General features: G+C 30.9%; 1 protein-coding gene across 1 annotated transcript in view; it reads right to left on the bottom strand.

The window, feature by feature from the left end:
* Positions 1 to 12,349, bottom strand: part of LOC126772362 (spondin-2) — a 53,375-nt gene that overhangs the window by 13,891 nt on the left and 27,135 nt on the right. Inside the window, exon 2 of the mRNA XM_050492706.1 lies at positions 9,538 to 9,805. Coding sequence (XP_050348663.1) covers positions 9,538 to 9,724 — 187 coding nt within the window. The 5' untranslated portion in view covers positions 9,725 to 9,805. The remainder of the gene's footprint in view (positions 1 to 9,537; positions 9,806 to 12,349) is intronic.

Genomic DNA, 12,349 nt, shown 5'->3' with positions numbered 1-12,349 from the left:
GTATATGTAGTATAGCAGTTGTCTGGTTCCCATAGCACAAGCTTTGTACAAGCTTAATTTGGGATCAGATGGCCGTGTGTGAAAAATGTCCCAGGATATTATTATTATTATTATTATTATTATTCAAAGTCATGGACTTAGGTTGTAAAAAACAAAATTAAAGTAAATTCATCTGACCTAAGAGCCGTCAGTGTTTACATAAGTGTGACTCATCCGATACGAGACTGTTGAACTCCCGCGCTGCCAATTGGCCGCGATACAGAACGAGAATAAATGCACGGATAAATAATTGTTTTACTCACGCAAACTGAATTGTCCACAATGTTTCGTATTATTATAGGTTTACGACTCGTTGAAGAGGATTGAGTAATTTTAAACTGCATATCCATTGTTTTCACGAATCCAGACGTGATTCTGAAATATCTCAAGTAGTGAATACGCTCGCTTGCTTTAAGTGCACAAAGTGATCTTAATGCTGTGTAAAATACAGAGTAAATCCAATCCATATTTATAATAGCGTAAACCGTTACACAAATATTTCTAGTTATATTATTATAACAGTAACAGTAACAGCCTGTTAATGTCCCACTGCTGGGCTAAAGCCTCCTCTCCCTTTTGAGGAGAAGGACTTATTATTCCACACGCTTATTTCACCACGATGCTCCAATGCGTTTTGGTAGAATACACATGTGGCAGAATTTCAATGAAATTAGATACATGCAGGTTTCCTCACGATTTTTTTTTTATTACTAACATAGGCATTAGTTATTATGTGTACTATTGACGTTGACTGCCGCGTTGGTCTAGTGGCTTGATAAAAGGCCGCAGACCCGGAGGTCCTGGGTTCAATTCCCAGGTCGGGCGAATAAAAAGTTATTGGGTTTTTCTGTCAGAAAATTCTCAGTAGCAGCCCGGAGTCTGGAAGTTGGAAGTGTGTACACTCCCGTGCCTCGGAAAGCACATAAAGCCGTTGGTCCTGCGCCTGAACTCTTTCCGGTCGTGTCGGATTGCCGTCCCATCGGATTATGAGAGTTAGGGAATAGAGAGTGCACCTGTAGTGCACAAGTGTGTGCGCAAGCACACACTTGTGCACTATAATATCTCCTGCGTAGTTGACTAATCTCTCTTGAGATTGGCCGCCGTGGCCGAAATCGGTCTGGAGGACATTATTATTATTATTATTATTACTATCGACGTATAAAATATTTTGTATTACACTTTAGCAATCTCACTTTAATGGAGTGAAATGAAATAAGAAAAGTAGTATCTTGTTCAGAGCAATTGTACTTGTTATTAGTTTGGAATACAGAGTTTCATATTCCACCCAGTAGAGCATTGAACAGTAGAGCTGCTGTTTTATTAACAATGTGTATACATTTATATAGTTGGAAAACTACCAGTAAGTACTTTCGAGTCACTTAAGGACACTATTCGTCCGTATCGTGCGCTAACGATAGCAATTAACAACAGGCACACCTTAAAATAATGGTGTTGTTTTCTCAAAGTGGCATCTCCTTAATTTCCTCTTTCCCAAGAAAAATACCACAATCTAACAAGAACATTAATTCCGCCTCCTCTTATCTGAACACTGAAACGTTTCGTTTGAAATACTTTTGTTATTTTCGTCAGATAAGTTATATAATTGAACGAAGGCTATTTAGGCAAGCAAAGTAATGTTATTACATAAAAAAAAACAATAATTTGTAAATGTACGCAATCTCATACCGTTGTTGTATAAATAATATATATTGTTTTTAATATATAGAAAACAAATTATGTATGAAAAATAAAGTGATAAAAATATTAGAGTTAGGCTTGATCAATTCTATCTAAGAAAATCCTAGTATTGTTTGTTAATAAATTGTCAATATTTGTCGCTAAGCCTAGAAGCATTAAGTTTTGCACAGTAGCTTCTTACAAAACTTAGATGAGATGAGGATTTTTGAAATATATAACTTAATATATACATTCATCACCGCGGAATAGCTCAGTGGTTACAAACCGTGAATCTTAACCGAAGATTTCAGGTTTGAACTCGTGAAAGTATCACCGATTTTCACGTGTATAGCGTGTGATGCTCATTGCATGCTTGGACAAGTTAGATATCGTGAGGAAACTTGCCTGTGTTTAACCACTCACACAAACAAAAAATCTGCCATATGTTTAACCACAAACTTGCAATAAACCCTAAATCCTTCTCTAAAGGAGAAGGGGTACTTGGTGCGGTTGGTTGGTGCGTTTATATTTTGATATGCAAATGCTGTTTCTTAATAACCATTTCTTTTTATTCTCAACAAGTTGTTTTTATTTAATTAAAATTGTACTTTATAACTAGATAGTCTAACTAACTATCTGCAACTTCTACAATGGATAGGAAAATAATAAATTAATTTCAGATACTTTAATTCTAGTCATAAAAAATTCTCATAACAAAAGGTCTGTAAGATATCGTTCAAAGCGATAAAACTTTTAACGGCAGACGGTGTGGTGGAGAAAGATAGGGATTATTTATTTGCTCAAATTTTGTTTATATTTATTAGTATTTACATATGTGTATTTATAGCGATTTTTTGTGTTGCAAAAATATGGAGACATCGATCGTTAAATATTTAATTTCAAAAATATAGATAGATAATATTTTAAAACAAATATGGCACGAGAAAATTAGGAAGACCTTAAAACAAATGAAAAAAAGAATTATAGACATTTAAGACCTAGAGCTAAAGGCTTTTGTTTGGACAGCCTCATAAAAACAAATTGAAATATGTAAATCGAATAATGATATGATAGTCATGCGTAGTTTCCTAGTTTATAAAGTAGCATGTCCCTAAGCCCTAGATTCAAATCCAATGGGTCCAGCCAGGACCAATAAAAATTTTGTTGGGTTTTCCTGTTCAAAAATTCTACAACAGTAGCCTGGACTAAGTTAATAAATTTATTTTCATTAAAAATAGCGAAATAAACCAGTTGTTAAATGAAAGAAACTGCATTCAAAACGGTAAACACTTTTACTACAGGAAAATGTAATTTTTAGTGGTCGCTAGGAGATCATTACAAATGGGATACGAGATTCAACTAGTCAGAGTTGACGCCGTGCCAAGTTTTGATATGAATAATATATCGAGAGCGATATGACTAAGTCATAGTAGAATATTTTGCTAATTTTATACCAACGTAGTGGCGCTTGTGACGAAAAATGAACGAGGCAGGTGTACAATAAATATAGATTCTTCGTTAATAACGAACTTATAGTCGTATAGCTATGAAGTCAGGTAAAATTGTTTGCTGTTGTTATATTAATATTTTAATTTAGTTGGAAGTGTGTTCCTCGGAAAGCACTTAAAACCGTTGGTCCTGCGCCTGAACTCTTTCCGGTCGTGTCGGATTGCCGTCCCATCAGATTATGAGAGTTAGGGAAAAGAGAGTGCACCTGTGTTTACGCACACTTTTGTGCACTATAATATCTCCTGCGCAGTTGGCTAATCGCTCTTGAGATTGGCCGCCGTGGCCGAAAGTGGTCTGGAGGACATTATTTTTATTTTAATGTGACATTGTGATCACTCAAAACTTTTCACGTCTATCTTCCTCACCATTCATAATTATGCTACATACATAATAGTTATAAAGATGATATTCAATAATATTAAGACGTCAATCTATTTATTATTTCCAGTAATCATTATTTCTATTTAATCGTATCCAATCCTACTAATTAAAATTTTACGTCTTATCTATGGACGCAATATTATGTTTTATCATTTATTTCTATAAGTCGTTATTTATGTTTATTTTATTTCGTTTAGTACAAAATAATTGAACAGAATACTGTATTTAATGAATACTGTTTTTAACTAATCAAAAATCAACAGAATATATAATAAATTTATTGTTTTGGCAATGAATTCAAAATTTCAAATATAACCTAGTGAAGGTTACTGATTAAATAAGATTGTTTTGACAAAATAATCCAAGAATTTAATTAAGATAATCTGTATATTTTAAGATAAATCCATTGTTTGTTTACATTTACTACAAAATTGGACTGTTCTCGTCATCCGGTGTTCTTTGATTCACAAAGAACTCGAAGGAAGCAATTTAACCTCACGGAATTTTAATAAAATATTTAAGTATAAGGATAGGAGCTGTAATAAGGATTGTTTAACATTTTCAAATTAATCTCAACGACGGAAGTTACAATGAGGATGATAAACATTTTATATTAATTTTTAAACGAAGTTTTGCATCGCACTTTAAGCTGAACGTTAAGCTGAATGAGAATTAGACCAAAATGGGTGTGAGGCTGCGGCTGCTCGTTTAATTTCATTCAAAGTAAGAAGTTAAATAGGAATACGTTACACGTTGTTGTAAGTGGCTACCTCTGTCCATAAATATTGATAAAAGGTATGTATGGATAACGAAGCCTCCTCAGGGTCGAAGCAAGCAAGACCCGCCTGTTTACTTATTTAGGGCCACGCCTCGTAGGACACGCCTAAGAAATATAAGCCATTTCTTATATTGTGAATGCGCTGCCAACCATGGCTTCCTAAATTTTACGACTTGCGTCCATAATGACACTGGGTTAATGACGCTACAAACTTGCATACAGCTATGCACAGTATTGTCTGTAGTATGTTTGGTAATAAAATAAATAGTAAATATAAGTCAAACAAATATGATTCGAGTGAGCCAGTGTAATTAGGTGATAGTTAATATTTCTTACAATGCCAAAGGCGGTTCTGTCTTACCATTAGGCTGCCAATTTGCCAGTCTGCCTACCTATTTTAAAGTTAAGTTTGTTATTTAATTTTCTACATTCGATCTTATTAATATAGGATATGTTGATTTAGTAAAAAACTAACAAGTTGTATATGCGGCCGGTTCTTCAAAAATCTTTCATAGCAAACGAAAAAAATCAACAGCCATCTCTCCTTCGTACTTCTCCAATTTCACAATATCATATACATGCAGGTTTCCTTACGACATTTCCATTCATCACTAAGTAAGAAATTAATTATAAGCATGTAAATTCAGTGGTGCTTGCCCTTGTCCGAACCCGCAATCTTCATACAAAATTCAGGTGTTCTAACCACTGTGCCATTACGACTTAATAATACGACTTATAACTGTTATCGTGATTTTAATCTCGTTACGTTTCTTATATTAATTAGATTTTTGCCATTTATATAATTATATAACTAAAATAAAATAAACGTGAATATTTAATAATTTATTTTAAATAGATAAACTTAAATTTTCCTTTCTAAATTGTTAAGCGGTTTAATAAATTATTAAGATACTTCAAAAAGTAATGTTGGACGAATTTCTGACAGTAATTAAAAAGATTTTGTAGACCTTCAAAGCTTTTAACCGTTCATGGGATTTTCAATGAAGATATTTTCTTATCTTTGATACTAATTTTATTAGAGAGTTTTAAAATAATAAACAAACAATTTTCATTACTTATATATTTTTTCAACATGAGTTATTCTGACAAATTTTATAACCATTTTTATTTAAATATAATTAAAGAAGTTTTGATTAGGAAAATGACATACACCGTTATAATATTCGATATAAGTTCATTTTTGACGTTATTGTAGAACTCTTTAAAATTCATTCTAATTTGAAAATTAAACAAAACTAAACGAATAATTTTTCATATATGAAAAATTACAATAAGGACATTTTTGTCGTTTTATTAATTCTACTTAAACTACACCACAAGTGAATATGTAATATAATTAAAGTGTAATAATTTTGTAATAATATTAAAATCAACCTATGCATTATCTATTATAAACGTATTAATCTGGCGATGCATCAACACACATCTTCGTAATCCTAATCCTGAATTAATACTAATGGAAAGAAAACAAAGCGAAGCGAATATCGTCTAAAGTTTAAACAGCAACTGCTTGAGAAGATTTGAAGAACGAAAGAGCCATTTAAATTAAATATTACTATTTCATGTATACGCAGTTTAGATACATATATATTTAAAGCAAATATAAAAGTAAATTTTACTACATTTATTTGTTTAGTTAATTTATTTTTTATTAATAAAATATTTACATTATTTCCTTTTTAAAACTTATTTAATCATACTTGTATAAGAATATTTTCTTCCACACAGCATTTTATTTTGTCCCGATTGCCAAAAATAATATTGAATGGCACGATGTTTAATTTAATATAAATTTGTTTATATTAAATTAAATATTTCTTTATTATAAAAACGAATACCTTTCCTGAAAGATAAATTGACTTTACATTGTCGGAAACCTTATGTTACTTCTCGTGTTCATACAAAAAAATGTTATGAATATATAATACTGTCATAAATATATTTTGACGCACCTATTTGTTCCTTTGTTAAAAAAACCTCGATACGTAATCTTGCTTTGCAATATTTTTATTACATAAATCTTATTATAACGAAAATTCTAGATGATTTTTTATATAGCGACACATCAAAGAAATGTTACCAAGTTACACTTCTCAAACAATAGTGTTGTGACAGTCAAGTTTCCTGTTTCTATCGATGACTGTCTATTTCCACACTCAATACTGGCGCTGTGCCAGACTTAGTTAATATGAAAACTATCCAGTTATTATTCGGCTTAATCTAGTAACGTTGAGATGAAAATATTGAATTCCGACTTAAATAAATATTGAATACAGTTTGTATTGAATATATAACTAAAAATAAAAACTATAATAAAAACTATACAAATATATATATATATATATATATATATATATATTTGTATGTATGTGTATGTATGTATATATTATTATATGTGGTTAGTGGGATGTAGATATGTGTAGTTTATTAAATATTTAGTATCACCTTTTTATATGTAAATGCACTTATCTGTTCTCTTACAAAATTCTCTCACCAAAGGTTGTCTGTTAGAGATCGCTATAAGCGATAAGACCGCCTTTGCGCACCATTTTTTTTTATTTTCTTTTTCTTTGATTGTTTCCTACTTCTCTCATTTTATGTATATGTTGTGCAAAAAGTGTTAAATAAAAATGAATAAAATTAAATCGCATGAGTTTTTTAGCGATGTTTTTCAGCGAATTTTTTATATAATTTATTATTTACAAAAGAGTTATTTCTTTAGAAATATTACTCAAAATTAATGGAAAATATCGTTTCATTTATTACCGTTTATTTATGTTAAAAGGATACTTTAAACCTATTTTTAGTATTTAAAGTTCTTCAGATCTCAAACGCTTGTAATTTTATTATCAAGAAATATTATTACTGACTGTATTTTTATCGTTTTCTTTGCAGACATTTGAGTTTTTAGGTCGAGTTGCAAATGTAGATCAGATGATAGTCGAGAACATTGAATCATTAAAAACGTGCGCCGATAGTTTGAGATATATTTACCTTAATTAATATTTGTAAAAAATCCTAAGTGAGGAAATATAATTACCTTAATTAATATTTGTAAAAAGTCCTAAGTGAGGAAATATTAAATTATGTTGGATAGTTGCCGTATTTATAACATCATTCAACAAAATTTTCAATATATGTTCTTATAAATAGAATCCAAAATTCTAACTTTGATATTTGTCTTGGAGAAATTTGAATGATGATTGTCTGTTTCTCACATAAACGTTATTGCCGCATTGGTTGACGTTAATACTTACTGATCTTACGTACGTATGTTTATAGTGGAATTTGTCTAATCTATACGCCTTAAAAGTATTCTTAAAAAGTTTTCGTCTTCGTATTGAAAACAATATTACAAATCGGACTGATAGTGCTTAAGATTAGCCCGTTATTCACCACGAAACCATCAAAATAATGTTTTGTGTTAAAGCCGAGTTAACTCAGTGGCGAATACGCGAATCTGAACCGAAGATTGCAGGTTCATACTCGCGCAAGCACCACTGGGTTTCCATGAGCTTATAATTATTCATTTATATCTCGTGCTTATCAGTGTGACATCGGCAGGAACAAGCTACACACTTTCTGCTCAAGATAAGAAAGCGTTTGACAAGCTGTAGGTCATCTATGTGATTTTGTTTTGCTATTATTTTATTGTATGCTGAATATATCGGTCACATAATTGTAGCTATTATATATATATTAGTAATTTAACTTGAAATAGATGCATCTGACCTTGGAGTTACGATACAACTATGAAGTTTAACAATCAGATCCCCGTTGCTTTTAACTATCAGAACGAAAACATATACAATTTTACTTAACTGTCATTATGTGTTCAATGACTAATGAAGTTGTTATATAATTTGGACTTTTATTAGTATTTTTTGTAGTCCTATCAATGAAGTATCAGTAATTCGCTCTATGAGTTTATTTTGGAAAACGATCACAAATATCGTCATACTATTTATAGGAATACGCTGATGCAGACGTAAGCGCGCCTATTCTTTACTTGTTTCGCAGAGTTGTATCTGCCATCACCACGTTTCGTCAGAACGTATGATAGTGATTAAAACCCGAGCAGGTAGCTTAATAAATTCAAATATAACTTGTGAATTGATTGATATTGAACACAGTCATCAATTTTAAATGATCAAGAAAATACTATTAAAAATGATTGGCCTTACTTATAAATGTTGCTTAGCGACTAATTAAACACTGATTTCTCTCTCTGTCAATATCGATTTTACATTCGAAAGAAGACGACAGGACATTGTGTAACTAATCACAAGCTTAAAAATGTTCACGTGTGAGTCCGTATAATAATAGTGTGCTAAATAATATAAAGCTGTACATTTGAAAAAAAAATGTTATTATTCTTGTTTTTGACTTACAATCTAATATATATTGTAAAGTAAAAAAGTAAGTGTGTATCAAAATATAGTAAAAAGCAATCAGGTTTTCCCCTTATTTAAAATACAACCATCTTAAATATCTATTTAAGACGAAAATGTCACTGAACGTTTTATTTTTAGCATTCCTGTGTGACGAGACGTACAAACGAACACGGATATATTTATAGGTTATGTTTCCTTTAATTTTTCTAAATGTATACAATCAACACTATATCTTATACTTACATGTTGTTTATTTCAAATATTTATGTGCTTAATAATAAAATAATAATATCCTGGGACATTTTTCACACACGGCAATCTGATCCCAAATTAAGCTTGTACAAAGCTTGTGCTATGGAAACCAGACAACTGATATACTACTTTTCTTTTGTAAATACATACTTATATAGATAATTACACCCAGACTCAGGACAAACTGACATGTTCATGCACAAAAATGTCTGTCCTAGGTGGGAATCGAACCCACAACCTTCGGCGTGAAAGGCAAGTGTTCTACTAACCACGCCAACCGGCTCAAAAAAAATAATAAAAGAAATTTGAATGTGTATTTTTCGGTTAACTATAATTGATTATTCAAATTTATTGGGGTCATGTCGTAAGAAAAAAAAATTACATTATATTTTTTAATAAATATATAACGGTTGATGTTGATTTGTTTTGTTGATTTAAAAAAAAAAACAGTGCTGTCATGATTTTTTTTAATAAATAGTTTCTTACCATATATCCTCGACCACTGGGCTGGTGGCCTCCAGTCCGGATAATGCTTCGGAAATTTTTCTCTCGTCCAATAAGTATGTAGAACCATCCGATAAACGGTCATTTTGTCGGGGTTGCATGCATCCGTATCAGTCGCCGGCAGAGCTGCCGCGACAAGCGGAAGCAACATCAACACCAACCAAGCCATTATGTCGATAATCGATAAACACAACACTGTCCAACACTAGGTATCCACAGTCATAGTGCTTTTACACGCTCGGCTTTTAATCTGAAACAATAAAAAACTGTTTTTAGTATTTATAGAAATGATTTTAATAATCTAGTGATAATCTTCGAATGATTTATGAATTAAAATTTAGTGGCAAACGAAACGAAATGATATTTAAATTTAACTAAAAATAGCGTAACTATTTATTATTAAAATATTATCGTATTGAAAGCTATGAATGAGACTGTAAGTCAAATATCATATGACGTCCGTGGGGTCAACGATCCTTGTCTATTTTCGTCCCTTTGAGGTGCAAAATCGTTTGAATCAACAGTGTCAGCTGAAGCTCATCCAAGTCGGTAAAGTATGTCTCTCTGTCGGAAGTTAAAATTAAACGTCTTACATTTCAATAAGGTATCAGAGTAAGACATTTTAATTGGGAATCGTTCTACATTGATATTGGTCTTAAAGGGACGATTTGTTTATGTAAGAGAACCTCTTCAAAATTCTACGAAATAAAATAGTTACAAATTCATATAATGTTTCTCTTTCAAAGTATATATATAAGAAACTGTTACTTGTAACTCTAGTAATGAATAATATTTATGTATGTACATTCTAATATATCGATCGACATTGATTCATCATCGAGATCAAAATAAATATCAGGAGTATTTTCTAAAGGAGGAAACACGGACTCATTTATTATTTTAGACATTTGTCCTATTAAATTAAAAATATATTATTAAACTATATAAAAAAATACAATGAGTATTAAATGAAATGATTTCATTTATTCAGTAACTGAGTAAAAACTAATTGTACTCACTTATGTAAAAAATTATATGCAATAGTATGATTGATCAATCCGATTTTTTTATAAATACTTTGTAGTAGGACAAATGACTTAAAAAATATTTTTTTATATAATAGGAAGGCGGACGAGCATATGGGCCACCTGACGGTAAGTGGTCACCAACGCCCATGGACATTGGCATTGTAAGAAATGTTAACCATCGCTTACACCACCAATGCGCCACCAACCTTGGGAACTAAGATGTTATGTCCCTTGTGCCTGTAATTACACAGGCTTACTCACCCTTCAAACCGGAAAACAATAATACCCAGTACTGCTGTTTTGCGGTAGAATATCTGATGAGTGGGTGGTACCTACCCAGACGAGCTTGCACAAAGCTCACCACCAGTAAATTTTTGGTAATAAAACACAGCATAATCTATCCTCAAATATTATACGCATAGACATATAGACCAGCACAATATTTTACTGAATTAATTTTAAAAATCTCAAACAGAATAATGTTGATATAAATATTCCGTATCCTCACAATTCAAGTATTAGAAATTGTAAAGAAATAGTATTTTATCTCTAAAAAACATCACTTGTTTTAATATTATACTGTTATTTTACTCTTATTTTATTATACTGTTATAAAGAAGCAATAAAAAATACAAAAATATTTACATATAACTTCTTTATTAATTAAGTTAAAGCTGGAAATAATCGGAATTCAAAAGTTTGCAAAACAAACCCCTATTGTGTAGCCGCAAGCTGTAAGAACCGTTACGAGTACATTCGAATTTACAAATAAATAAGTTTAAAGCTTTTAATAAAAAAAAAGTATTTATAAATAAGTTATATTATATAGGATTGTTTTAAAATGTAATAGAATTACGACGTTTGGAGGTAGTACCCGTAGATAATCACTCGACGTTTTAGTTTTTATTGTATGTGATGTATGTAGATTTTCGTACAGGATATATAATTTTAATTATATTTGGTAATTTAGATTTTTAGTGAGTTTCTTACCAGTTTTTTTTACTTTGCAAGTGGAAGCTTAACAATAAAGTAATTTAATCTTGTGACGATACAAAATTACTTTAAATACAGGAGTTCATTTAATCATAGAAGCGAGTAGTAAATGGGGCGAAGTACTCGTAGTTATACCGTTAATATAATGAAAGTGCAGTATTATTATAGCAATTTAAAATGGACTTTTACTTCATTGTACCCGCCTTTACATTATACTTATACGTATTACTGAAGGTCCTTAGTGTAATGTCACTTATAATATATTAATAAGAATTTATACTGTCTGTCAAATAATATCTAAACAAAATCGGATATAACGAGCGTCATTAAATAAACATAAACGTGAACTTTAACATTATGTAAATAATAAGAATTGGTTTCGATAAAACATTTTACTAACTTCTTTATAATTACAATACGGTTCTAAAAATTGAAACCGTTTAATATATTATAAGCTACTTGTGTTTTCGTTCAAAAAAGTCTATAGTGTGACATATAAATATCTATATAAATACTTAATAATGTTTTTAATATTAATATTTAAGCTACAGGGCATAGAATACAAATTCAAGTCACCTCTTGAAAGGTGTTGTTGCAAATCATTCACATACTCAAATGTAGTCCTCTACATATTCAAGATCTGAACGAAGTCGCTAGCACAAACTTGCCCTAAATAATCGCTTGCCAGATGCACTCTTACTGTTATATAAGTATAAACTGCGACCCTTGGAAACTCGAATGCGTCATAAATTATCCAGCCGGTCCTCGTGTCT

The sequence above is a fragment of the Nymphalis io genome, chromosome 12, assembly GCF_905147045.1.
Source record: "Nymphalis io chromosome 12, ilAglIoxx1.1, whole genome shotgun sequence".
NCBI lineage: Eukaryota > Metazoa > Arthropoda > Insecta > Lepidoptera > Nymphalidae > Nymphalis > Nymphalis io.
Note: the sequence above shows the minus strand (reverse complement) of the source record. Positions and strands in the feature narration are given on the sequence as shown.